At 51.3% G+C, this 27939-nt stretch overlaps 1 protein-coding gene across 17 annotated transcripts; it reads right to left on the reverse strand.

Annotated features, from left to right (window-relative positions):
- Nucleotides 1–6273: 6273 nt before the first annotated feature.
- On the reverse strand, nucleotides 6274–27508 carry ZFYVE27 (zinc finger FYVE-type containing 27). 17 transcript variants are annotated; one of them, XM_070609179.1, is made up of 13 exons: nucleotides 27347–27491; nucleotides 25796–25993; nucleotides 22498–22568; nucleotides 20746–20932; nucleotides 17880–17975; nucleotides 16659–16771; nucleotides 15784–15923; nucleotides 15109–15180; nucleotides 13420–13440; nucleotides 13111–13255; nucleotides 9356–9402; nucleotides 8938–9019; nucleotides 6274–7933 (listed from the first exon to the last, which is right to left on the reverse strand). In XM_070609179.1, the coding sequence occupies exons 2-13, from the start codon at nucleotides 25990–25992 to the stop codon at nucleotides 7869–7871; spliced, it is 1236 nt and encodes a 411-aa protein (XP_070465280.1). In that variant the 5' UTR covers nucleotide 25993; nucleotides 27347–27491; the 3' UTR covers nucleotides 6274–7868. The 17 variants fall into 17 exon arrangements, 15 of the variants coding, with proteins under 15 accessions (XP_070465280.1, XP_008524789.1, XP_070465290.1 ...); XM_008526567.2 differs by having other exon boundaries at nucleotides 27240–27429; XM_070609189.1 differs by having other exon boundaries at nucleotides 6274–8321; nucleotides 27240–27429.
- Nucleotides 27509–27939: the final 431 nt, after the last annotated feature.

Raw genomic sequence — 27939 nt, forward strand, 5'->3', positions numbered from 1 at the left:
GTTGGTTTTAACCAGGTGATTTCTTTTTCAGCTGGTTCCCCAGAGGTGGGGAGAGGGAGGTACAGAAGGGACTTTTAGAAAGAGCCCTTTGTCATAACCCACGACCCGTCCACAGACATACTTGGAATGCCTAAGGAGAGCCATGCCTGTGTGTTTTTGTAGGATCCCCCAAGAGCACATAGCAAGGGTCACCCTCCTCATCTCAACCACTAAGTGAGGGATGGAGATGGACCGTCCTTTTGTCCCTGAGGAGAGACAGAGATGCCAAGTTCCCCAGCCTTCTCCCTGGGTCAGAAGGCTCCCACGGTCCTGCAGCAGCTCCCTGACATGGCAACGCCTGCTCCAAGGAGCCCAAGAAGGCTGGGCCACAGCAAACTACTCTGGAGAGCCAGAATCCTAAACGTGTCACTCCTACCCCTTCAGCACTCCGACACCTCTGGGACTGGTCCTGACCTATAGCACACGATGGTGTAGGCTGGTGCTACTCCAAGCGTGGTCCCTGTACCAGAGCATCAGCATCACCTGGGAGCTGGTTAGAAATGCAGAAGCTCAGGCCTCACCCCAGACCCTCAGTATCAAAATCTGCATTTTAAGAACTAAACCTTCCAGGCTTGCAGTCATCTAGGGAGCTCTTACAAGATACCAGGCCTCACTCGAAAGCAATTAAATCTGAATCTTCTGGAGGGTGCTCAGAAATCAGCATTTCTAGATGCTCCTTGGGGTGGTGTGCAGCCAGGGTTGAGAACCTCCATCTAGATAAGCCAACAGCTGAGGCAAGAGGGTGAAGGGCTGAGGTATCTCAGGCTGGAACAGCTATAATGCCCGAGGGGGCTTCCTCAGTGAGCTCAGAGCAGATGGAGGCTGCTGTCTTGAGCTGGATGGGGCAGAGAGAGGAGAAGGCTTGAAATGGAGGCAACAGCTGCTGCCACTCAAACGTCCAGCATTTGGAAGAGGTGGTTCCAGGAAAGAGTCCCTGGGTGGGGAGCATCCATCGGCAATGCTGAGGGACAGGGCAGCTGTACCCAGAGCAGGGGGCTGGTGACACCCCCGAGGGACTTTCCTCACCAGTCGGGGTACAGCTGGAATGCCAAGTCTAGTCAAGGCCTGTTGCTCCTCCAAGACAATGGAGCCACATTGTCTTGGGGTGAGGAAAACCTCGGCTTCTGCAGTTCTCAGAGCATGCTGCCTCAGAGAAACGAGGAAGGCTAGAGGGCCCAAATTCTGCCGAGGAGCCAGGGTAGCTAACAGGTGGTCTGACAGCCAACCCATAAATCACCTCTCTGGGCAGTCAGGTGGCCTCAGCAGAGGGCAGGGTGGCAGAGACCTGCTTGTTTCTCCTCAGCTCTGAGGAAGCCACTGCCACCCACCCTCGCCCAAAGCCTGCCCAGCCCACCTTACTCCCTGAATCTACCCCTTGTGTCCCAGCCTCCTACCCCGACCAAATATTTATGGACACTTCTATGGTCAACCAGGACCAAGGATTATTTTTCCACTGAACACACAGGACTCAGGCTGCTTCTGGCTAGAGCACAATACTGACCTCTGTCAGGTGCTGGCAGCCAGTGAGAGGGAGCGGGCAGGGAGAGGCTCCCTCAGCCCATCCCAGAAGTCCCAGGGAGGCACTCCTCGCCCATCCCCCAAAAAGGGTCAGGCCCTGCTCTGCACATCATCTCTGTCCTAAACATCTGCTGCCAGACCCCCCAGTGGTCTCTTCCCTTGGACCAAGAATCCCACCAAAGACCCAGGAGGACTTGCAAGGCCTGAGCCCACCCTTCATTTCCTTCGGTCACAAATGCTTCCAGGCTGGTCTGGAGACAGGCAGCTAGTGCTGCCCACTGAGCATCTGAGCTGCGTATCACTGGCCAGACTGCATCTGACTCCATGGAACAGAAACTCCAAGAAACAGTGGGCTTCTCCACACAAGAGGTATGGAGGTGGGCAGGTGGGAGGTCCAGGTTCCAGACTCATTCTGTCTTCCCGCTCTGCGGCGGGGATGGGGGACTTTAGTTGTCATGGTGACCAGATGGTGCCCCCTCCTCCGCCCAACTTCTCCACATTCCAGCAGCACCGTGAGGAAGGGCTAAGAGCAAAGGCAGCGTGTCAGCCACCTCTGGCTCTTTTATCATGAAAACAGTAATTTCCCAACAAGTCCCACCTGGTAGATTTCCACTTCTAGCTCAGCAGCCAGAAGTAAGCCACATGGCCACCCTAGTTGCAAAGGAGCAGAGGACATCAAGTGTTCCAGCTGGTACAAAGTCAGAGTTCTGATAAAGAACAGGAAGGGTTTGGGGTAGGCCGCTACAGGCTCAGGATGGGCGAGAAGAGGCAGTAGAGGCCCAGTTTTGGGTTCCAATCCTGTGACTTAGTGATGTGTGACATTGGGAGTACTGCCCAGCTATAAATGGAGTAATGTCCACTTCACAGAGTGGCTGAGTGTTAAGCAGGGAAATGTATGAAAAGTACCTGAAAACAATGCCCAGCGCTGAGATGCTCATTAAATGGTAATTAGTATTCCTATTAACCAAAGGCCCTGACCCGGCCAAGAGCCTACATGTAATAGATGCTCAGTAAGTTCCTCACTGATTTGTTAACCAACTAAGAAATGCTACTGGCAGGAAGGCAGGGAAAAGACAGGAAGATCGTATCTAGAAGTCAGAATTGTTACCTTCAGATGGGGGCCAGGACCTACATTTGGGGTTTTCCTTAGGAAAATACATCCCCAGGTGGTGTGTCAGCCAACTCAGGGGAGAAGACATATAATACTAGTAAACAATACATATCAAGCCTGTGCTGGGTGGCAGGCACTACTCAAAGCAACTTAAGCATCTGAATTTAAGCCTCCCAACAGCCCTTTGAGGGAGGTACTATTAGTATCCCCATTTTAATGATGAGGAGCCTAAGGTTCAGAGAGGTTAATAAGCTAGTTGAAGGACACACAGCTTGTACATAGTGGTGGTGCTAGGATTTGACCCCATGCTCTGAACCACTGTACAACTGCCTGCAGGAGATGAAGCCGAGGACAAGAGTTGGGGTACAGGCAGCCATGCTTCTGTCACCCTGCCTCACAGGATGATTTGTGGGAGCCCTGCTCACACCCCACTCCAAGGGCCCTGACAGCGGCAGAGCCAGCCTTGGACCATGGCTTTTCTCTAGATTCCCAAATCAGCACTCCCCCCATCCCCGACCCCTCCTCCCCTCTCAGCCCCATCAGCATCCAGCCTCTTGAGTCCCACAAAGGAAGCTCACATCCCACAACTGTTTAGTTGGCTGTAATCCTGGCTAAAGTTCACTCCCTGGGAAATCCAACGTGGGGGGTGGCTGCTGCTGGAATGTGTGTGGCTGGGACCCAGTGTCCCCGTCCAGACAGAGGCTCTGCTAGGGCCCTGAAGGAAGCAGGCGGCCAGGGGAATCCGGAATCCCCAGCCCCCAGCTGTGCCAAAGAATGGAATGTGCTGCTCTGGGGTGTAGAAACAGATCCAGCCAAGGAAGGAGGCGGGTGGTGCTGGAGCTGGGGGAGCTCCTGCCACAAGGCTGCCTCTGTTCCCCTGGAGGCTGAGCCCACTTCGCTAGGGCTGGGGGTGGGCAGGCCCCTCCTGTTAGCTCAGTGGCTCAGAAGCTCCTGGAGCTGGTGGGGCCAAGGCAGAGAGGGGAGGGTGACAGCCAGGGTTGCTATCTTCACCCAAAGTTCCTCTTATGAGGCATCTACAAGCATCTGTGGCAAGATTCACCTCCTGGCTGCATGGCTTGCTAGCTCCATGACCTTGGGCTGGTTATTTAACCTCCCCAGGCCTCCATTTACTCATTGCTTAAATAGAGTTAATAACAGAACCTAGCTTTGGGATTGTCATGAATATTAAATGAGATGACATGCTCAACAGGTTTCCCGGCACAGGTGCTCAGTAACCATAGTATGATCTTAGAGCCACCGGCTGTAGGAGAGATGCCGGAGCCAGGGCCCCTCAGAACAGGTGCCTCAAAGGTTCCAAGGAGAGTCGGGGAGGAAAATGGAGCCTCATTTGGCTTCAGCTCTGAGGGCCAGGTGACCCATGATCACAAATCCTGAAGATCCCAGAAACCACAACCAGCTTGAGGCCTGCCAGGGTCCCACCACGGCCAAACCACGGAAGCCCAACAGAACGCTCAAACCCAGCCACGCTGCGGGAGCAGGTAGTCCATCCCAGACCTGCCCCAGCAGAAACTGGCCACCGTCCCCTCCCACTGGGTGCCTGAGAACAAAGTGGGAGGCATCTTCTAAACCGGGCATCCAACTCTACAGCGGACAATGTGTATTCCAGGCCATCCCATGTTTGGTCCCCTCCACGCTACTGACCCAGCCAGCCATAAGGCACAATCCACTCTTGGTAAATCTCACCATGGGTCCATTTTCCCAGTGGTACCTGCACTTTCAAGTCGTCCATCCCTGGGCTGCTGTCAGTGAGGCCCTCACATACCTCAAAGGGACAGGGAGGTGGCCCCCTGGCTTCCCTTCTGTGAGGCTACTGACCCCAGAAGATGAAAACCATGTTTCTCACGCCCCTAAATCCCATGTCCCAAAAGCTACTCGTGCTATAGCCTTTATGTCACCAACATTAGGCATTGTGCTCATTTTCCAAAAATAAAATGATACTCACTCTGCTTTTTCAAACTACACTCTGGTCTCTCTCTGAGATTCTTTCCTGAATAACAACCTAAGAATATTCTCAGGTTAAAAAAAAATCACAGTCCTAAGCCATGCAGGGCAGAGTTGTCCTAAAGACTGCCAGGACGACGGCAGTGAGCTAGCATTACTGAGCATTTACTGGGTGCCAGGCACTGCACTCCCCGCCTCAAGTGGACTGTCTCATTTAATCCTCCACTAGCTCTAAGAGGTAGCGTATCACTCTGATGCCCTCTTTACAGATGACGCAAGCAGCACAGAAAGGCTTGGGCACAATGCCCCTGCGGGAACTCACTCACCTACTCCGGGGTGACTGCAGCCAGTGGCAGAGGAGGGCCAAGCACGGAGCCCACCCATGGCAGTGCCTGCCTCTGCTGCCACCATGACTCTCCCCAGCTGATGCAGGCTGCTCCTGCTCTCAGGAAACTCCCTTCTGCCTCCATCCTCTAACGCCCCGGGGAACACGCATCCTGAAATGGACGCGGTGACTCTCGCAGTGAGGGGCTGGACTGGACGATCTCTGAGCACCCTTCCAATTGACCTGCCCGTGATGCACGCCCTCCACGAGAAGCACGGCTGCAGCCCCAGCCACCTCTTCCCCGGGAGGCACTAGCACTTCTGCCTCCTGTTGTTCCAAGGCCCTATTTTTCATTCCTCCAAAATCTTTATTGTTCCTCTGGACCACGAGGCTGTGGAGGCCACTTTGGTGCTTTTTAAAGTGAATATGCTGTTCTGTAAAAACCTTGTCCTGGCAGCATCCCTGCCTCTCGGGGCCCCTCGGGAGCTGCTGGGGCTCCCTCATCCTAGAGGTTCCTGGGATAGGCAGAGGCCCATCTAGACCGGACCAAGGACTCGGCATGCTGCAAGGACACCATGGCACCTCAAAGTCCGAGGTACACATGCACGGGGCCATGAAGATGTGGCTGCCACCTAACCTCAACTCCCCAAGGCAGGGTCTCTCCCTCCCTCTTCACTGCCCAAGGCCAACCATCTGGAAGATACAACTTATGCCCAACTCTGGTCTGCAAAGTGCCACACCAAGCCCTCACAGCCACTACTTAGCTTCCCTGGGCCTCAATTTCCTTACCTGTAAAATGGGGAGAACACTGCCTAACTCACAGGACAGTCATGAGGATTAAACGAAATAACATGTGTAAAGCACTTCCCACAGTGCCTGGCACCCAGTAAACACCACACATGCCCCAGCTCTCAGAGGACAGCTTATACTTCCTATCTCACAGCCAATCCTCTTTCCGCTGGCTCTCAGCCTCTCCCAGGGCTGATCCTTTTTTGCCTTCTCAGAGGGATTAGCTAAAATCTTTCCATTCTAAAGCTTGCATTGCTTAGCATTTCCCAAGTTCTGGTCCCAACCCCAACCTCTGGCTCTCACAATTTGGTCATAAGACGGAGCCTCAGGTCAATCCGACAAACATGTGCTGAGCCCCTCCTGTGCAAGGCACCGCTTTCCTCCCAGCTGCCCCTGCTCCCCGACTCCAGCCTCCAGGCCCCCTCCATCACTGTCCAGCAGGCACAGCCAGGCCTGCAAACCCGGCCAGTGCTGCAGGCTCTGGCTCTCCAGCCCCGGAGAGGCGAGCACAAGGACCAGGAAGAAAACATAAGAAGCTTGAGGCCTTTTATTGACAATTGCCCATATACACAGAGATCCCTTTAGTTCCTCTCCAGTGTCAATAAAGCACAGGGTACTTAAAGATCATCTCTTAACAGGACAAAGGAGCCCAAGGAAGGGGGTATACCAAGGTCCGCCTGGTTCCCCAGGGCCTTGCACCTCCCTGGCCTGGAGCAGACCCCTGGCTGCCCAGCCCTAGCTAGACTGGTTAGCCTGGCAAGAAACCTGGCCTAGGATGGTACCTTGTCTCCTCAACCTGCCTCCTTGGGTCCCTGCTTAGGGTATAGAAATGTCTCCACCTCCTAGGGGCTCTGAATCCCAGGCAGCACATGACTCCAGGGAAGCATTCTGGGGGAGAAGCCCTCCATCCTCCTCATCCCATTCCTTGTGCCACATGTTCCCAGGAACCATGCAATAAATAAATAAATATTTCAAAAAAGCAGGACAGCTCCAGGGGAAGGGAGGGGTGCCTGAGCCCGCTCATGGCTTAGGGAGAGGCGCTGAGCCCCTAAAAGTCCAGAAGTGAACATGAAATTGTTGGAGAGGGGATGGGGAACCCAAGTGACCTTATCACACAACTGAGACTGTGTTGTTGGGGAACAGCCCTGGAATCCAGGAGCCAACCCGGCAAGACCCTACATTTCCCAGGCCCCCAAGGGTCAAGGGTTTCAGGACCTCTGCTGTGCTTGCATGGTCTCGCACTCCATGGGACGAGGGGCAGGGAGGGGAAATGTAGCTCTGGGCCAGAGAAGGTGTGCCCGAGGCTCTGAGCAGGGGAGCAGGAGTGATCGGAGTGCTTGGCATCTACCCAGGGAAGCTGAGGACACCAGGGCAACATGTGGGCTGAGATTCTGCAAGTCAAGGTCTCCACAAGGTGGGGCTGAGGTCCTCTAGGCTGCTGGGGCTCCCCAGGCTTTGTTCTGCTTAATGCCAAGGATCCTGCCAGGCCCTCCTAGACACGTCCTCCTCTGGGGGAACTTGGGAACTTCAACCCTGTTTATAGAAGCACTTTGGTCTTGTTAGCCCTGGCCCCACTCTCCGATGGGGAAATGATGAGATCCTAATGCCTGGAAGGACATTCAAACAGCAGAGCCAGGGCGTGGTGCTCCCAGGTCCTTCTGCAGGCTCTTGGAGGCCGAGGGCTGGGCCCAATACCCAGTGCAGGGAGACTCTCTTCTCCCAATCTCTGATCTCCGGCCTCCTAGAACTCCCAGGCATGGAAAGACACCCTGATGCTCAGAGATCCCAAGTGAGACCAGGCCTGGCTCACTGCTGCCCTCTAGCTTATATTCCCCGCCCAGCCCTGAGTCCACTAGCTCAGCCCAGGGCAGAGCAGGGCAATCACACCAAGCCCTCCAAGAGCTCCTCTCCCCTCTGGGGTTTGAGGGCAGCCATCACCAGCCATCTGCAGGAGTGGGGAACAGCTCCAGAGCCCGGCCTGAGAAAGTGAGGGCAGGAAGGGGAGGCCTACCTAGTGTTCGGGCCACATTTGCCCAGCACACACCACATGGGGCTAGGGGTGGGGAGACTGGGTCTACTGCTGGCTCCAGGGACTGGCGCCTGCTAGGACCCCGGCCCCTCTTCTCACTTGCTCAAGGTCTGGTTACACGAGGCACACACAAACACAGTCTCTCTCTGGGCTTCGGGGGCTGAAAAGGAGGAAGAACTTGATGAGACGCTTCTTCGTACCCTTTGGCTCATGGTCCCAATACTAGAACCACCTCCCCGCCCCCTGAAGGCCCACAGAACACCCACTGCCCAGCCCACATCCTCACTGACCCAGCTCACTAGCCTGCCCCCGGAGACTTCTCTTCCCATGGGAACCGGGGACTTCGGGGTGACCATACCAACAGCAGGCCTCTCCCAGGTGTTCTATGCATTAGAAATTATTTTGGCACCAACAGAACACCTTTAAAATTTTTTTTTTAAATAAAATACCAGAAGAAAATTTTCCAAAATGTTTTAACAGTGGTTATCTCTGGGTGGTAAGATTACAGGATTTTTCTCTTCCTTCTTCTTCTGTTATTTCCAAATCTTCTAGAATAAGCATATGTTACTTGTATGACCGGAAGGAAAAAAAAATCTTGATGTATCGTTACAACACATTACAAGGCAGTACGTAAGGCATGCTCCCGTTGCTTTAGAATGTGCACATGCATTTATCCTATGTGCACAGGTGTTCCTTCTCTTACCTGTATTTTTTGTATTGTTTTGTTTACAATGTGTATGTACAGTTTTTATAGAAGGAAATGAAACGATTTTTTTATTTTGTTCAAAGTGTTCCCAAGGTCATGAGAAAAAGAACAAAATTCAGGGCAGTGGCGCCCTCAGGGGAAGGCAGGTGTGCGCCGGGAGCGGGGGTGTTGCTAATGTTCCATTTTTTACCTTTAGTGAAGCAGTTACAAGTATTCGTTATGATGCTTCATAATTCAGATATGCTACATACATTCTTTTGCATGCATCAAATATTTCAGCTTTTTCTTTGTTAAAGTGCGATGGAGAAGACATTACTACAGGCCAGACTAGGCTCCCAAGTTCCCTTGACCTCTCACTGATGCTCGCTCCTCTCCCATCATGCAGCACCGCCTTAGAAGAGGTGGGAACCAGCCAAGCCCTCCCACTGCCCTGAGCCCTGGCCGCCTGCTCCACTCACCTGTAGCCCCCATGGAGGACTTGGGCACCTTGAAAGAGCAGCACCGAGAGCAGAAGCTGTTTCCACAGTTACTGCAGCTCCGCTGCAGACAAAAGCCAAAGTCGGTCTCAGATGAATCCCCCACCCCCAGGCACCTGGAGCTCCCAGCACCCACCTTCTTTCCTCCAGCTGATCCCACCCAAGGAACCTGGGATTACTGCAGGACTGGGGAGGTGCCTAAGTGGGGCAGGACTGAGAGCAAAGAGGATATCCCACGGGAAGGAGTGGGCACAGGGACCAGGAGATACCTGCACATTTGAGCAAACCTTGGACCCTAGGCCCAACGTGGCCCAAAGAATCAGACTTCATCAACGACTCCCCAGGACTCCCCAACATCTTGTCCCAAGTCCCCAGCAAACACACCCTCAAAGAGACTTACCCTCTTCTTCAGCACGGAGAAAGTGGCAGAGCAGCCCGTACAGTTCCCTGAGAAACAGAGGCAGCAGCTCAGCCTTGGCCCAGCTTGGGCCTCTCAACTCTCACCTGTTCCTGGCTCTTCTAAATGGGGACATTCAGGACGCCAGCCCAGCCCAGACTCCTTGGCTGGGAGCAGAGAGCAAAGGAGCAAAGTCCAGATCCAGAGCCAGAGGAAAGGATTCCAACTAAGAAGGAAAAACTGATGGCTACTGGGAATCTACGTCCGCAGACTATACACAGCTGCCACTCCCTGCACCCTCTCGGGCTCAGAGGCCCAACAGGAGGGTCCAGCCAAAATCAAAGAGCATCTAGCAGAATCTGCTCCCTGGAAATCAGGCCAAGCTGGAGGGGACCTGACAACAGGCAGCCCTCAGAGGAGGTGGTGCCAACAACCTCAAATGAAGCCTGCCTAACGTGGTCCCTTCCAAAGTGTCTCCTGAAAAATTCTCGCTGCACAGGTAGAGAGAAATGCCTCCCAAAACCCCAGACTCCGCCTCCTGTCGTTGGACGATTCCAGGAGAGAAGCTCAGACCCAGGCATCTTCCAAGAAGACATGCAGGGCAAGAGGTGCGGGCACTGTGAACGACACGCAGGATGGGGTGAGACACAGCCTGGAGAGAGATCCTGCAGAAAGAGCCAGAGACCACAAGATGACAAAGCTTCAGACGACAACGACGAGGGAGTCAGGGAGCTTAGAAAACAGTTGGGAGGCAGTGGGGGTGTAAGAAGAGAGGAAAGATGAGGAAGGAAGGGACCTATCATTCTCTTAAAGTCTACATCAAGGCAACTAGGCCTAATAGAAGCTGGGCTCACCTCCCACCCATGCATCCAGGAAAATTAAAGACGGAAAAGGTAGACAGGACAGAGTCTGAGGGAGGGAGTGCGCGCAGGTGAATGGAGAGAAGCAGAAGGATGAGGCAAACTGCGATCTGAGGAGAGCAAAGGCCACAGTGCACCCTTGTGACCTCAACAAGCTCCAGAAGCAAAAGTAAACCCTAACGAGAACCAAGAAGCTTCCAAGGGCTGTCCCCAGGAACACTGACTATGGCTCAATGCAGAAATCTCCAGGCAGGCAGGGGTCACTGAGCCAAGAGATAAATGGCAGGGGCCCACACCAGGCATGAGGGCTCCCAAAAGGAGACCAGAGAGCCCTGCCAAGAGCTGTGGGCACAGAAGGAAGCTGAGTTGGGTCCTGGAAAAACTTGAAAGGGGATAAGGCTACTGGAGGAGATTTCTAGAACTTGGGGCCCGAAGGCCTCCTGTGATCTGGTTGGAGCAATCATCAGCTTCAGGGAGCACTGCTGTCTGGCACACCAAGTACAGAGAACCAGGCCTCACCTTCAAACAGAGGCCCTAAAGTTCTAATGGCAGCTACATGTGGTCCCTCTGTCCATCCAGCCAGATTCCCCCACAGCTCTGACTAAGGGAGAGCCCCTGCATTCAAAGAAAGGAGGGCTCTAGCTGGAGTGAGCAACCTGAGGCCAAGGTGCTTATGGTAAATGCCATCACGGTCAGCCAATTCGTGGCCTCAGCAGAGGAAAGGAGAGAGAACACAGCGCGTGTTGTTGGCATGCAGTGCCAAGCCAGGAAACAGGCTGCTCTAAGACTCTGTCCCCCACACTAAGAATTTGGGCAAGGCCACCCACCTCTGCCTGTCCTTAGCAAGCATGGCAGGGACATGGGACAGGGGAAGGGAAGTGCCCAAAGACTGACACTCTGACCTGTGTTCAGGGATTCCTCTTAAGTAGACAAAGTGTCAGGGCCAAGCACTCCAAGGCAGCCGTATGGTCTAGTGAAACAACCAAGTACCCACACACAGGCTTGGGGCCAGGGAGGACTCTGGGGGCTGAGACCAGCTCGGAGAGGCCTATGAAGGAGAAGGGCACCCCATTCCCTTCCAACATCTACCAAGTCTTCCTGCCCCTACTCTCAGCAAAGGTCCTGACTCCCCATGTGATGATGCCAGTGGGGCAGTGAAGGCTGGAGGAGCCTAAGACTGCATGGGGCCTTCCAGGGCAATGGTCATAAGTCTCCAGGACAGAGTGGGGGCCCTTCCCACCAGGACTCTCCCACTTAAGAGGCCACAGAGAAGCTCCTGAGTGGCCTGCCCTCATTCCTCCAGGTACCCCCTTCATCCACTGGGAACCGGAATGGAATGGTTGCCAGAGCAGCTCTCCTCACCCTGGCCTGTGGGAGCCAGACCGAGGAGCAGAGCACCGGCCCTCACAGCAAAGAGCTTGAGAACATCTCAGGGAAGGGACAGCAAGTGGTCTTGAAGGACGAACTGAGAGGGGCTTAGGAAAAGAAGCATTTTCTGCCCTTACCATCCTCATGGGAACCTAAAAGGCCTTCGCCCATTCTGGCAGGGATTATCTGAACCAAAAACCAAATACAGAAACAGCACAGACACAAAACCAGGGCATTTCAGACACCAGGGTAGAGGAAGGAGGATGACTTGGAAAGAACGCAGAAGCCGAATCAGATGACCTGGATCTGAGTCACGGCCCTATTACGCACTGGCTGAAGACTTGGAGAAAACCACTCTTCTCATTTCAGGTTACTCATCTGTTAAATGGGAACAACTAAATGAGACAGTGTACGTCCAAGTGCACTGACCAGAGTGCTGCGCAGAGGTCAGCGATGCTCATAAATAAAAAAGAGAGCTCTTGAATGACGGGGGGCATTCACACGGCAAGAAGCAGCTTGTCCAGGACCTCTACTCCTGGGAGAACAACTGCCCTGGCTGCTGCAGGAGCAGGAAGGCAGGCCCCTGAATGCCCTGCGTCAAATTCCTCTAGAAAAACCCAGGGTTTCTCCCAGGGCACAGACCCTGGAACTCACTCCCACCAGAACACACAGTACAGCCAGCCCAACCTCCTCCCCATCAACTGACACCAGGCTCCTCTGCAGGAGCAGGGTGACTCCTGAGTCACCCACTCTCTAGGCTTCAGCCATAACTTCATCTGGCTCAGCTCCTGCTCTCTTGACCAGAGCCAGGTTTCCAAGCTGTGCTAATAGTCAAGTCCACCCTCCTGCAAAGCTCCCTTCCTTGACCCACTGCCATCCCCCAATAACATAAGGACTGGTCAATCTACGAACTTAGCGGGGAGAAGGGACCTCAGGGCTCTGTCATGCGCAGGGGAAGGTACTATTTGCCTCAACTTACTGCCACCAGATGGAAAAGATCCAGATGGGCTCCAGGAAGCTGCAGGATAGACCAGGGCCTCCCATATTAACAGTGACCCTTATTAAATACTTATTATAAACCAACCAGCACTGTGCTAGCACTTAATAAGCACCGTCTCCTTTGAGGCCTGTAACAACCCTGTGAAGAACTGTGAAGAACCCTTTTACAGAGGGGGAACTGAGGCACAGGGAAGTTAAATAATTTGCTCAAGGACACCCAGCGGAGCCGGGGCTTGCACCACGCAGTCAGACTCCATGCTCCGTTCTCAGCCATTATTCTACCCTGACTTGTATCAGGATTACACCTCCCTGCAGTCTTGGAGTGGTGTTTCCAGAACTGAGTTGCTCATCTTCCCACAGGCTGATGTTCAATAAAGACAGAGGGTCCTGTTGTGTGTCTGCTACCTTCTTAGGGCCCCATGAACAGAGCTGTACCCCTTGCTCTTGTCACAAACTAGTACCCACAATTCCAAGACTTCAGCCCCATGGCCAGGCGTCCCTTCCCACCCCATTCCTCCTTCCTGGCCATACCAAAGTTGTTGGTAGGGTACCGCTTGCGGAGCCGCTCTGTGAGCCGTGAAACCTTGCTGCGCAGCACCTCATTCTTGCTCAGGAACCCATTGTCTTGCAGGGCCAGCTCATCCTCTGCCGGGCACGGGGCACCCTCGTCATCCTCCTGCGGGAACAGCTCCTTCCAGTCCTGCCCACCTCGTGGCAGGGCTCCAGGACCTGCATGCAGAGGCCCCTCAGCACAGCAGACCCCAAGAGGCGTTGTTGCGACTGGCTTGGCCACCTTCCCCCAACCCAGCCCCTGCCCATGTTACCAATGCTCCTACTTACCAGCACCACCAAGTGGGTCTCCTGCCTCCCAAGTTGCGGAGGTGAAGGAGAGAAAACAGAGAGAAAGAGAGAGATAGCAGGAAGAAGGAAGATGCTGGGAGGGAGAGCCCCAAGCACATACCCCAGGTTCTGTCTAAACACAGCCCAAAGGGTGACGTAAACAGAGGCCCCCATAAAAGGATCCCAACATCAAATAAGCCTGGGAGAAGCTGTGTACCACTGTTTTTCAAACTTGATGAAATTAAGTGGGCCATCATTTTAAATAGAACAGAACAGGAAAGAAAACATCCCTTACAATGTGTTTTTCAGGAAACTTTCATCTCAATTAAGTTTTATATATTTTACAAACGTAAGTGTGAACTGGGTCAAGATGTAAAATGTGTTCCTTCCTGAGGGTTATAAACAAAAACACCTGAAAGCCCCTGCTATATATATTCCTCACCACCACCACCATCAAGATTCATAGCCTATGGGGCTAGCCCAGTGGCGTAGTAGTTAAGAGCGCACGTTCCACTTTGGCGGCCCGGGGTTCACTGGTTCGGATCCCGGGTGCGGACATGGCACCACTTGGCACACCATGCTGTAGTAGGCGTCCCACATATAAATTAGAGGAAGATGGGCACGGATGTCAGCTCAGGGCCAGCCTTCCTCAGCAAAAAGAGGAGGATTGGCAGCAGATGTTAGCTCAGGGCTAATCTCCCTCAAAAAAAAAAAATTCATAGCCTACAATCACATACCACAGTCTCGGAGCAATCTTTTAGCAGAAGAAAACGTAAATGCCCACATGGATGAGGCTGATCTGAGACTGAAGGGAGCTGGTTGTAAGTCAGAGGCTCAGGGAAAACTCACAAGACCCTCATTTCTTATACCTCAATTTCCTACTTTACAAAGAGACATAAAGAGAAATGATTTCCTACTATAATAAAAACAATAACACAAATGTGACAATAAACAGCAACCAACCAGTAGGACTCAAGGACTGGTGGGGACTGTGTGACTTTCCTAAAGGGACACTCATTCCTCAGTGACACTGACTAGTGCAGACTCAGGGCTACCAGACCTTCTGATTTTTCACAGAAACTGAAAATCCAGAGTTTTCACTGAAATCTCCCCATTTCTAAACAGTGGCTCAAAAAAACTTTTTAAGGTTCGCATGCCAAATAAAACACTTTTGCAAACTACCAGTTTAAACTATTGTCTTAAAATCAAGAAGACTGTTTAACTTTCTCTAACCTAGCACTTGGCCACCACCATGTAACCACTTTCTCCAACCTCTTCTCCCTGCCCCCGAAAAGGGACACTTTCGGACCTCATTCTGTGCAAGAGCAGTGAGAGACCCGGGCAGTGCCCTCCCCCAAATCTGCCTTCCCCACATCAAAGGGACCAAGCCCACAGTCTCCAGCCAAGGTGGTAAATGATCCACGTCCCCCAGCGGGGCATCTCCCAGAGGCTTCCAGAACCATCCTTCTCGTGGCACCCAGGACAGACGACTAGATCAGCAACAGGACAGGCGGAAGTTCACTGGCACCCTTTCATCCAGTGAGTTCTAGCTCAGAGCAAGTTTCGTCTTCTCATACAGATACAAGAGAATTTTAAAAACCCAGACTTGGGATGTGAGAAGCCACACAGCTCCAGGACTATCCAACTTCTGGCCTGGTCAGTAGAGGGTGCTGGGGAAGGGCCACCCACCTCAATCGCATCTTTAAACTCCTCATCAGGCTCGGCCTCCTCGGCCTCCTCGACACTGCCCGGCGTGAGGTCCTGGGAAGAGAGGCTCAATTTCACAACAAGAGAGATGGCAGCCCTGCCTCATAAGGTAGAGGCCACCTCCCCTGGCCAGCATCCAGGTTTCCCAAAACATCCATTCCTGCACCAGAGGAAATGGCTCAACTGCAAGAAAGAAGGAAGGTACTGGAAAGAGTGCACTCTCCAACCTAGCAGGGACAGGGAGATGGGGCCAAGACCACAAACGGACCTCCCGTGGCTGGAGAGCACAGAGGTGGAGAACACTGCCTCTAGAACCACAGGGCCGGGGCTGAGTCCTGGCCCCACAACCCTCAGGCAACCGCTGTGTGCCTCAGCCTTCTCCTTCGCAAAGGAGAATAACCTCCTTCTCAGATATAACCTACCCCTTCATGGGGTTAGTATCTATAAAGTACTTGGAACAGCAGACTAAGCACTCATTAAAGCACAGAGTAGCTATTAGGATTACAATTATTATTATTAAGCACTTTAGAGGAGGTGGGGTCTGGAAAGAAGCAGGAACTACAGAGGCCAGCCCAGGAGAGATGTGTTATAAACAAGCTGGTAACAGGAAGGCCCTACAACCTGCCCGCAGCAGGCTCTGCCTGAGGGAGCACTCACCTCTGTGGGTGTGGGCGCAGGCGTGCAGTCTGGCAGAGCACCCTTCCCCCCTGCATCTGGCGGCGGGGGGCTCTCGAAGGCACACTCTTCCTGCTTGGGGTTCATCCGCCGCTGCAGAGACGCCCTGTACTCTAACACCACTACCCGGGGCAGGAGAATGGGGTGGGAGGCAGAAACAGGACGGAATGAGTGGTGCTTTGGGGGTACTCACTTCTGCAGCTGGCTACCTTCTGCAACCCTGTCTGCTGCAGGAAAAGTCGCTCTCCTTACTCTGGACAACTCACCTAACCCAAGACTCACAAACAAAACAGAGACACCATCACCCACCCTATGAGACTGTTATATAGAGATTAAATGTTGTAAGTGCCCAATAAATTACAGCTTCTATAATTAATTACTCGACCACAGGGAGGAACACAAATATAACAATCACTCAAACACATGTCCAGGCCCAGGCTTCTGTGACTCAGGGCCTCCCCAGACTTTCTCACCGCTTTGGAAGCCAAATGGCAGACGGGTACTCTAGGATCACACAGAGTTGCAGGAGCAACTCCAGGTGGCTGCATCCCAGGAGGCGGTGGCAGCACTGGGAAAACATCCCTCCCTCGTCTCCCAGAAGCCACCGTATCATATAAGCAGTGATTCACCAGCCTTGGGAAGGGAGAGGGACCCCCAGGGTAGCAGTCTCCTAACATCTGAAAGGCAGAACCCATAAAAGCCCTCTGAGGGACGACTCTAGTGTGGTGCTGTCCCCTTGTCAAAGGCACAGCAAACGGAGGATCAGCTGTCAAGACAGACAGACCAGGGAGCCTAACCCAGCCCTGAGAGGTGGCCTGGGCCCCATCTGCACCTCTGACAGGCTCTCCAGGGCTTACCTCGGAAGAACTCCACATTCCCTAGAAAGAGTGTGCTGTTTAAAAGGGCAAGGACCCAGCACAGTGGCAGCAGATACAGCACGCAAACCGTGCCCAGAAGAGCCCCGTAGAACCTGGATCGAGAGAGGAATCACAGGATCAGAAATTCGTAAGATCAGAAGGAAACTGACTTGGAGCACACCAACAGAGGGTCCAGGCAAGAAACAGCTGTGGGCACAGCTGGTAAATCAACAAGATCTGCTAACCAAACAAACAGAAAATAAAGTGAGGAGGAAGGACGGACGACTACCAACAGGTCACTGGTTGCTAACAACCGACACTGGTGAGGGCGCAGTGGTGGCTGAGGCTGGGGCCACATCAACCAGTCCAACAATCATCACTCCTCAAGCTCTAGAGTCTGGAGTCTAGAATAAGACAGACTCGGATTTGAACCCCGCTCTGCCACTTCTCGCTGTGTGACCTTAGCCAAGTCCCTTGGTTCTCCGAGCTTACTTCCTTCACGTGTAAAATGGGGATTAACAGAGTGCCCACCACATAGGGTTACTGTGAAGAGCGAGAAATACATGGAAAGTGTTGGGCATAGTGCCTGGCACAGGGGGAAGACTAAACAAATATTAGTGTCATTATTATTCATAGATAAAGAGCTTCAAAAACATTCATCCCATTTGACCCATTTGATGCCTTTTGAACTTTTAAGAAAAAAGTTTCAAAAGCTTAAAGCTAAATCCATAAAAATTGTTCATGACAGGGTTAGTAATAAACAGTAGAAGTTAACTAAATGTATAATAGAATGGTTCCACAAATTATAGTATATTTACCATCTATATTAATGTCATATTACAAGTAATTCCAAAAGCTATGTAGCAACAAAGAAAACTACTGATAATATAACGATAAGTGAGAAAGAAAAAAAAAAGGAATCACACTATGAAGCCCTATATCTGTAGAGTATGTGCACGTGGCAAACTCTCTGTGCACCCCACACAGGAGATCAGCTGCTCTATCAGGGTGGGCAACCACACGGTGAGTCACTTTTCTATTATTAAAATATTTTTACCATGCCTAAAAGGCGCCATCTAAACATAAGCAGAGCATCAAGCCCCCAAGGCTACGTGTGCACCTGCACAAAGAGCCCCAGAGATTCTCCTCCCCAAGCTGGGGGCTCCAGTCCCAGTCCTCCCAGGGCAGTAGCGGCGGTGGCGGGAGTGGAGGACCACTCACTGCGAGGATGCGGCGGGGTTCTCCCAGTGCAGCACCCGGTAGGCGGCTTCGCAGGCACTGCACAGGCGGCTCAGCAGGGCCTCCAGCTGGATCAAGCTGCAGACACAGGGGGCTCCTGTGACCCACAAGTCCTGCCCTGCCCTGCCCGTCCACACGGCCTGACAGAGCTCGGGGGCAGCAGAGCCCAGGACTTCACAGGCACACGTGGCTGGGGAGGGCAGGTCTCTTTGAACCCATGGGAGCGGTCAGAGAGCTCGGGAGAAAATTCATGTATTTCAATCCCCTTTTTGGAATCCCTGCTGAAGTGGAAGAGGACAAAGCTTCCTGCTCTGGTCTCTTCCAAGCTACTGATGTGGGGCCAGCTGCTGAACTTTTCCAGGGCTGCAACTTCCTCCTCTGTAAAACGAGCAGCAGGGTACCCAGCTCACAGACAGACTGGAGATGCGAGGGCAAACGGCAGGATGTAGATCAATGTGTCTCCACCTGGGGTGCAGGCAGACTCACTGGGAGAGTTTTTTTCTAGTGGATGCACCCCCAGAAGCAATGAGTACATGCTGTACCCAGGTCCTGGTTTCTGAAGGGCTCAAAGAAATGGCTGATTCTAGAGCTAGCGCAGGGAAAATATAAGGTGAATGTGAACAGCCCATGGTACCATAAAGTAAGGCAGCAACTCAAAAATGATGGGGACATATCAAAAAAACACAGGAGCCAGTGCAAAAGAGCTCCTACTGGTCAAGTCTAGGACAATTTGAGGTCCAAATAAATAATAACAAGGGCCAGCCCCATGGCGGCGTGGTTAAGTTCATGCGCTCCGCTTCAGTGGCCCAGGGTTTTGCCGGTTCAGATCCTGGGCATGGACATGGCACCACTCATCTGGCCACGCTGAAGTGGCATCCCATATAACACAACCAGAAGGACCTCAACTACAATACACAACTATGTACTGGGGGGATTTGGGGAGAAGAAAAAGAAAAAAAAAAAGGATTGGCAACAGATGTTAGCTCAGGTGTCAGTCTTTTAAAAATAAATAAATAAATAACACTAATGGATTAAAACACATCAAATAAAATAAAAAATCTTGAGTTCCTACTGATAATAAGAAAGAAGGAAAAGCTCTTTCTCACAGTAGAACACCAGCTAATGATGACAACTGGAAAATCACCTTTGCAACCATCATAGTAATAAACTGACGAAGGCAGGACCCAGCAGTGGTCATTTTACAGTAGAGAAACCTGACCAAGTGGTCAAAATTATTACCTCCCCTAACGACACAGACTGACCTCAGGTACCTCCTGATGTGACACCCTGAGAACACAATGTCACTTGTCAGGTTCCTGCCAAAAATGCATAACCTGATAATCACAAGGAACCAAACAACCCCAAATTGAGGGAAATTCTGCAAAATACTAAGCTTGATCTACTTAAAAATGTCAAGGTCATGAGAAACAAAGACTGAGGAACTACTCCAAGTTACAAGAGACTAAAGAGACGCAAAAACTGAATGCAATGTATGATTCTGGATTGAATCCTGGGCCAGGGGTAATTTATATAAAAGACTTTATTAATACAACTGGTAAAATTTGATTACGAGCTACATATTAGATAACAGTGCTAATGTTAGTGTTATCAGTGTAAAATTTCCTAATTTCAATTACAGGACTGTAGCTATTTAAAAGAATGTCCTTGTTCTTAGGAAATACAGGCTGAAGTATTTGATATAAATAGGTATGATGTTTGCAACTTTCAAATGGTTCAGGAAGAAAAAAATAATGTGTATGTGTAGACAGAGATGAAGCCAGTGTGGCAAAATGTTACTAACTGTTCTATCTGGGACTGGCCCGTGGGCCAGTGGTTAAGTTCAGCGCACTCCACTCCAGCGGCCTGGATTTAGTTCCCAGGCATGGACCTACACCACTTGTTGGCAGCCATGCTGTGGCATATAAAATACAGGAAGACTCGCAAAGATGTTAGCTCAGGGACAATCTTCCTCAGCAAAAAGATGACGACTGACAACAGATGTTAACTCAGGGTGAATCTTCATCAGCAAAAAAAATAATAATAATAATAATAATAATAATAATAACTGTTCTATCCAGGTAAAGGGCCTATAAGAGTTCCTTGTGTTATTCTTGCAACTCTTCTGTAAGTTTAAAGTCATTTCAAAGTAAAAAAGTTTTTTTTTAAATCACAGATACCCATTCCAGAAAAGTGACTCAGAACTTCTGGGGCAGGGCCCAGGCTTCCATTTCTTTGTAACTTTTTTTGAAGCTTCACAGATGCCTCTGCTGCCCAGGGAGGGATGAGAACCCTGCTGCATGCCCAGAGAGCCCAGTCTGAGGACAGCTCAGTAAATGCCAGCTGCCACTGAAGTTGTTACAGCTACTATTTCTCAACAGTTGTGAGTTACATCCTCAGAAGCACCAGCTCTGTCACATTTAGGAAGTTTCTCCATAATGTAGTGACAATGACTAATATTTACTGAACACTTGGTGGGTACCAGACCCTTGCCCAATGTTACACAACAAGTAAATGGAAGAACTGGGCTTTGCACCCAGACAGTGGCTCATGCCTGCACGCACTTAATCAAGACCCTAAAGTCTCTCTCTAGCAGAAAGAACACAAGCTGTGAAATCAGCTAGATCTGGATTCTCATCCCAGCTTGGTCACCTTCTAGCTGTGTAAGCCTTTTCCCTCATCTGTAAATGGAGGATAATAATGGTAGCTACCTCTCACAACTGTTAAAAAGATGAAAGGATGTAACATATGTGGTTTGCCTAATACAACGCCTGGCACGCAGCAAGCACTCAGAGTGGTGGCTGCTGCGACTGTGACTGTCCCTCACCTCCCCAGCCCCTTCCATACTCACAAGGTCTTCACCTCAGCCACGGCCTCGGGGCGAGACAGGCGAACTCTCTGAAGGTCCTCCTGCCTCACGCTGTGATACTTCCTCCGCATCAGCTCAGACTCGGGCAGCCGTGCCCGGCAAACCTCCTGAAGGTAGCCCAGAAGGGCGGGCACTGAAATCATCAGGGCCCCCGCCGAGTACCATGCACCTACGGGAGCAATCACACTGCAGGTAAACAGGCAGCAAGGCTGGGAGCCTCTGCCCACCCAGACGTCCGCATGCTCGCTTGCCCACCTCCGCTGGGGCTCTGCCCAAGAGGCCTTCCCTGATGGCTCGTGTGACACAGTACGTCCCCCCTTACCCTCCACCCCTTAACCCAGCTTTCTTTCTCCTCATAGGATTTATCATCACACGACAGATTATAGGTACGGTTGTTGTCTCCTCCACAAATGCAGGTTCTTGAGGGCTGGGACTTTGTCCCTTTGGTCACTGATATAGCCCCAGACCCATTTATTTTAATATTAAAACACCTCTGCCAGCACAGTCGGTGGCTCGTGCCTGAAGTATGGCCGCTGGGAGCTCTGATGACTGACATTCTGGCCCCTGAGCCACTGGGGCAGGTCGGAAGCCTTTCCTTTGGCTTTTAGGACCACAGACCACTGTACTGAGAAATGGTCAGGCTGAGACAAAATCAAAAGGAACTTCTCCCATGTAACAGGGTACCCCCGAAGCAAGCTAACAGAGTGCTGGGCACAGAGTAAATGTTGATTCAACATGTGTCATATGAACTGATGTACTTTGCAAATACATTCTGAAAAATCTAACAGCCTAGGAAGGACATCTGAGTTTCAATCAGGCAAACAGCCCTACTAAGAAACAGAAGATGAGGTCTTATGTGAGCTGGGTTCATTTTCAACCCACTGAACCCATATCTCCACAGGAAACAAAGACGACATTAGAGGAATGTGAGTTCACTAGAAGAATGAACACATGAACAAAGGACCAAGCTCCTCCGAACATTCTGTCCCAGGTCCTTCACTCACTCCCCCTGAGGGGTTTGGCTTTTTCTGCAGCCATCTGCCAGTTCAACCTGGGAACGGGGCTGGGTGAGGGCACACTTTGTCATAAAAGGTCCCCAGGAGACATCTCTACCCAGGGCCCCTAAAGCCTCCCACCCACCTGTCCACATGTCTACCCTAGAGCCTTCACACCACAGACCGTTCACGGCTGGTGACTGTCCAGCAGGCTGCTCCAGGCTCACTTGCTAAGCCAGAGAAAGTCAACAGATGTGACAAAAATCCCTTATCAGCTCACCTTCCTGGTACCCTCACCCATGTCGTGCCCCCAAATGACCCGGGAATCATCTTGGAAACCAAAATGGAAAAAGGTCAATGTATCAGCAATCAGTCAAGAAGGAAACAATAATAATAACAGCTACAATGTACTGGCTGCTCACTCTGGTCAGGCACTGTGCTGAAAGTTACACACAGATCCTCCCAGTCCTCACAACCACCCTCTGTGAAAGCACTGTTATTATCCTCCCTCTAGAGACAGGAAACTTAGGCCTCAGTGGACAGGTCAAAGAGCCTGCCCGAGGTCACACCAGTGGCCCAGCCAGGAATCCAGCCCACAGTGCGGCCCTCTGGAGCCTGTGTTCTGATGCCAAGCAGACACAGAGGGAGGCTAACCCCAGGGCAAAACAAGCAGCTGCTTCTCGGAATTCCTCCCCACGTTCACTCACAAAAACCCCTGGCCCCTGGAAGCAGTTCTTACCCTCATTCAAAGTGAGGAACAAGATGTTGAGGCCCAGGCAGGTCAGCAAGGAACACAATGGCGTCTGCCACCTACAACACAGAGAGTCCTGGTCACCGAAGACAGCCGCTCCTGCAGCTAGGAAGTGGGGATGGGACAGCACAGGTGGCTCATCAAAACCAGGAGCAAGAGGAGGGGGCCTGGGGCTCACAGTGTCAAGGAGAAAGGGAAAGTGGGCCCATCATTTGGACAGGAGACCAGGAGAGGAGTTAAGGTCACACATCAGGCCCTGAAGTGAGAAAACGTATCCTCTCAGAACTAGAAGGCCTGTAGAACTTTCTCCCAGACAGAGGAAGACTTCGTTATCTATTAAAAAAACCCATTAATACTGCTTAACCTGTGTTTTGTAAGGTTTTAGTCTCTTTTAAGAGGTGACCATGACAAACATTCTTCTTTAAAATTTTCCTTCATTGTTTTTTACAATTTCATAATAGCATTCACTGCACAAGATTCATCTAACACAGAAATTGAGAGAAGGATTTCTTTGACCCCATCTGTGACTTTCTCTTCTGTAATTTTCAGAGTTCATTTTAAACATATGTTAATTCAAAAGGAGAAAAAAATAATAAAGGTTTTATTTTTAGATATTAAAAAATGAAAACAAACGCAGGGTGCAGCATTCTCAGCAGACACGCCCAAAGTGAACTGGAACAGATGGAGCAAATACAGACCCAGCACCGCAGCCCCCACCACCACACGGCAACGCAGAAGCCCCTCAAGAGGGAAAAAGGGGAGCAGAGGTGTGGGTTGCTGAGGACAAGCAAACCTGCCGGCTTAGTCCCCGGTGAAAGACGTTTAATAGGGAAAATGGAGCACAGATGTAATAATAAAGCCACTGACAGCTACAGTCTAAAAAGTAGTGTCAGTGCACAAGGTCAGCCATCAGAGGAGAGAGATAAATAGAAAAATAAACAGGTAAGTTGCTGTCAAGCAATGTATTCAGAACTTACATATATTTTCTTTTGCTCTGATTAGGGTATTTCATCTTACGAAATGAGGTTAACTAATTTACGTGCTGCCATTATTTCTTAATAAACTTATGGGTAAGGGAATGAAATGAACTCTCTCTGCTTTTCTCTTAAAATTCAACACACTCCAACTGTACCGCCCTAATTAGGCCTCCAAACCATCCGGTGGCAGCTTCCAGGGTAAAAGAAAATTACAAGTCAGGTCTAAGGCCAATCCCATTTCAGAATAAAAACATCACACCGCCGCTGAAGCCACTTTCATCTTAAAGCCTGTCTCATTCTATCTGACGTCTTCACTGACACTTCGGTCGTGGAGACCCACCTACTGGAGTAGCCGATCCAGAACAGAGGAGTCTTTTAAAAACTACTGCAGCTCCAGGCTTCAGACCCAAGAGCCAGCACTCAAGATTAGGTCTCTCTTCAAAGTCAAATCCTCTTTACCAAGAAAAGGACAATCAAACGCACAAACTAATCTGACAGCCACTTTCACAGCCCAGTGCTCCGTCTCCCAGGGCACAGAGACCGCAAGCTCCTGCGGGCTTTTTAGGCCCCATGCTCCTCCCCCTCCAGCTTTAATCAATCCCATCACATCCTCAGATTTCTAATTTCATAAAACAGAAAAACTCGAACACATTAGCACCAAGAAGCATAACAGCCCAGTGGGGGAAAAGAAGGGCAGGATATATTTAACTTTTGTATTTTGCCACGAAAGGGCAAAACACATGCACACAGTAGAAAACACCAGAGGGCACAGCCCCATGCTCTGCAAAGCCCATCCCCTCCCCCAAAGAAGACCAAAGTTCCTTTCAGCGAGCTGGTGATGGTGGGACTGAAAAGTAAGCCCCTCCTCATACCATCTCCCTGTCCCTTGCACCAAGAGGACATGACCCAACAGTGGAGAACACTGTCCTGGAATACCGACTAGCTCATCCGTAGGGATCACACCATAAATTAAAGGGGTTCTGGGATGAACAAGAAAAATTTAGGACCTTGGTCAGAGTGTTAAAAATAAACCTCCCACTATTTGCAGACTGAGGTAGGAATGAATACTCAATAGCACCCTTAGAGGTTAACCCAAGTCCACTCACCGCCTCTTACCTGTCCCTTGAGCACCTTAGAGGGCTGAAGGTCTTTATGAGAATCTGATGGAAACTAGAAGCTTCTCCCTAGAAACACACTTGTGTGCATGCACACAATTTTACACACAGTTCCAGGAGATTCATTGACCCTAAGCCCCACTCATGGGCTCCAGGTTGAGAATGTCCGCTCTGTAGGACAACCAGGTTTTATGTGACTCCCACTGAGATGCAGTATTGGGAACACATGATCTTTTGAAAAAAAAGAAAGTCTTAACTTGAATCTAATCCAACCTTTAAATCTAACTTCCAGTTTGCACCACGAGGAAGCCGCCAGACAAATCTACGCAGGAAATTTTCCAGGAGAGTCAGCTGAGACACTTCAACAAGTCAGTGTCACGAAAGAAGACATCATTTTAGATGAACATTTAAGGGGCATAATAACCACACAGAATGCTCAGTTCTGGATTGGAACCTGATTTGGCCAAAACAATTGTAAATGACATTCTTGGGACAACTGAGGAAATCTGAATATGAACTGGGTACAGGATTATATCAAGGAAATACTGTTAATTTTGTTAGGTATGACGTTACTTTGATTATGGAAAACAATGTCATTATTTTGAGACAAACTGAAGCATTTATGGAGTGAAACAGTATCTATCTGTAATTTAAAGTGCTTTAACATAAGAAACAAAGTAAGCTGAAAGGAGAAAAAAGAAAATTATGAAGGAGGAAAATCAAAGCAGGATAGGAAGAAGAAATTTTTAGATCCATAATTCTAAAGGATCAGGGAAAATGGTACCTGCTTATTCATAGGTATTTGTATTTCTTTAACTTATGTTCAAAATTATATCCTAATTTTAATATTAATCATGCTAATATTGGGAGAGAAGGGGAAAAAAAGCCTGCTCTAGATACAGAAGGCCCCATGTTCAAGGCTGGGCAGCAGCCCTGAGGTATGAGCTTCAACCACAAAAAAGAAACCTGGCGAAAGGCCAGATGGTTCCCACTGCCTGCCTCTCCTCGGCTGCGCCTGAGACACAGGGTGAGCCTGGAACAAGCCCAGAGGCCCAGTGGACCTCCCAGAACCGCTCCTCACTAGGACAGAAAGGACAGCCAAGACAGCCCAGCCACTGCCTAAATGGCCAGCGCAACTACAGAGCAGGAAGGCAGAAGGCCCAGCAGGTCAGAAGAACTCCACAAAGTGTGTACCTGAGCAAGTACCGGACACCGTCACCCGCATCCTTCAGGGGTTCCAGGTAGATCTCCAGTCTCTTGTAGGACAGAACCAAGTTGAAAAGATCAAATGCCGGGGACTTGGTAGGGGCAGGTGGAGACTCCGGGGGAGCCTCGGGCATCACGCTGGGGCTCACCTCTGGCCCACACCCCTCACGCTCTGATGTCTGCATCCTGGAATCATAATAATTCCTGACATTTGCATTGCACTTCCAATGCCCAATACAGTTCTACTTGCACTATTTCATGTGATGCCCGTAATAAACCTGTGAGGCAGGCAGGGCTAGTGGTGGAATGCCCACTTCACAGAGGAAATTGATATTTGGCAAGGTGAAGTGAATTACCCAGATAGAAAGTCCTGTTCTTCTGACTCTCCATCTAACGTTCTTTTCCCCACAGACATATCAAGAGTGTAAAATAAAAAGACCAAGCACACAGGGCTGCTGAGGCAAGGTAGCCTGAGGTCTCAAGAGAAACAACGTCCTGAAATATTTTTCTCCCACTCTTTACCCGGTTAATTCCTACTCATCCTTCAGGTATGGGCTTAAACATCACTCCCTTGCTCTGAGTAGCCTTTGCCAACACCCCCAGTCTGGAGTGGGAGACCCTCCCTAATGCTCCCAAAGGATCATGTACTCACCCTAACAGCATTTATCACACCAAAAGAAAACTCCCTGCTTTCTTGCTAGTCTGCCCCTCTTAACCTTGAGCTCCACCAGGTCAAGGACTCTGTCTTCCCTTCACCACTGTTCCTGCACATAATGGGCGCATAATAAATGCTGCTGAATGAGTGAAAGAACTGCTGATCCTCCAGGACCCCAGTGCTTTCTCCTGCCCTGCCCCATCCTCTAACTCATCCCTCTCCCTTCTGTTCCCAACAACTTCTTGGACTATCCCTGCCCATTACCCTCCCTTTTTCCTCCCTGGGACCCCAGGGGGCAGTCATCATCTTCCATAACGCCCCATTCCCATCTCCCTTCTCTGATGAGGAGAGCCACTGGAACTCTCACCCTCTTTCCTAATTTCAAAGTCCTACCCAAACGCTAAGCAGAAAACGAGGGGGCGGAACCTCGACGCAAAACAACAGAAACCAGTCCCAGCTAATGGGATGCTATCAAAATGTGGGGGGGAGGGGGGTGGCGCAAGCAAAAGGGCCACCGAAATCCCCGCAGGCAAAGCTAGGACGAAAACACCCAGGGCGAGCGCAAGGTAGGAGCTCAGGAGAGGATGAAGGAGGTCAGCGCCGGCACGGGCCTGGACCACGACGTCTGCAGCCCCAGGAGCCTGAAGAGGCCCTGCGGCCCAGACCAGGGAAGGCCCCGCCGGAGCCCGAGGAGCCAGCAGGTGCCGGCGCCCAGGCGCCCAACTCCGCACAGTCAGCGGAGACACGGGGGTGGAGAGGGGGCGGCACCTCACCTACCCTGTCGCTGGGCTGGCGGGGGGAGAGGCGAGGACAGCCAGGGGGCACTGCTAAGGCCACTGGGCCCCGGAGCGTTTCCTCCGGTCCGCCCGGCCCGGACGACGCACCTCTTCCCACTCTGCCGTAGCAGGTCCGAGAACCTCCTCCGCGTCCCGCGCCACTACCGCTTCCGGGACGCAAATCGCTCTGCGGCGGCGTGCCCGTGACGTCATCGCGCCCGCGCCGCCTCCGGCCCCCGCTCCCGGGCTTAGCTCCGCCCACTCGAGCACAGGTGAGCGCTTTCGTCAGTGCTGCGCCTGCGCGCTTTTCCCCGCCTCGGCCTCGGCTGACTCTATGTTGTGCCTGCGTGACTGCGTTTCGCAAAATCCTGCGGAGCCCTGGGAGCATGAGCTAGGAGACCGCGCACCTGTTGTCCGGCCTCGCTCTGAAGGCGTCTGGCAGGGAACAGTTGGGGAGAAGCTAAGCTGAAGAATTTAGGTCTGCATCCTCTCCCCACCCCCCAACTTTGGCACTTCCCTCCCCCACTCGGGTCCGTGAGCCCACGAAAGACAGAGACCATATCCTGTATGCCCATGCCTGGCAGAGAGTGCAATTCAGTGTTTCCTGAGTAGCTACTGTGTACAAAGTCCTGTGCAAGCCTTTCCCGACTCAGTCTACTTCTCACGATGTTGCCCAGTTAATTGCCCTTAAGGCCTGCATC

The sequence above is a fragment of the Equus przewalskii genome, chromosome 1, assembly GCF_037783145.1.
Source record: "Equus przewalskii isolate Varuska chromosome 1, EquPr2, whole genome shotgun sequence".
Lineage (NCBI taxonomy): Eukaryota > Metazoa > Chordata > Mammalia > Perissodactyla > Equidae > Equus > Equus przewalskii.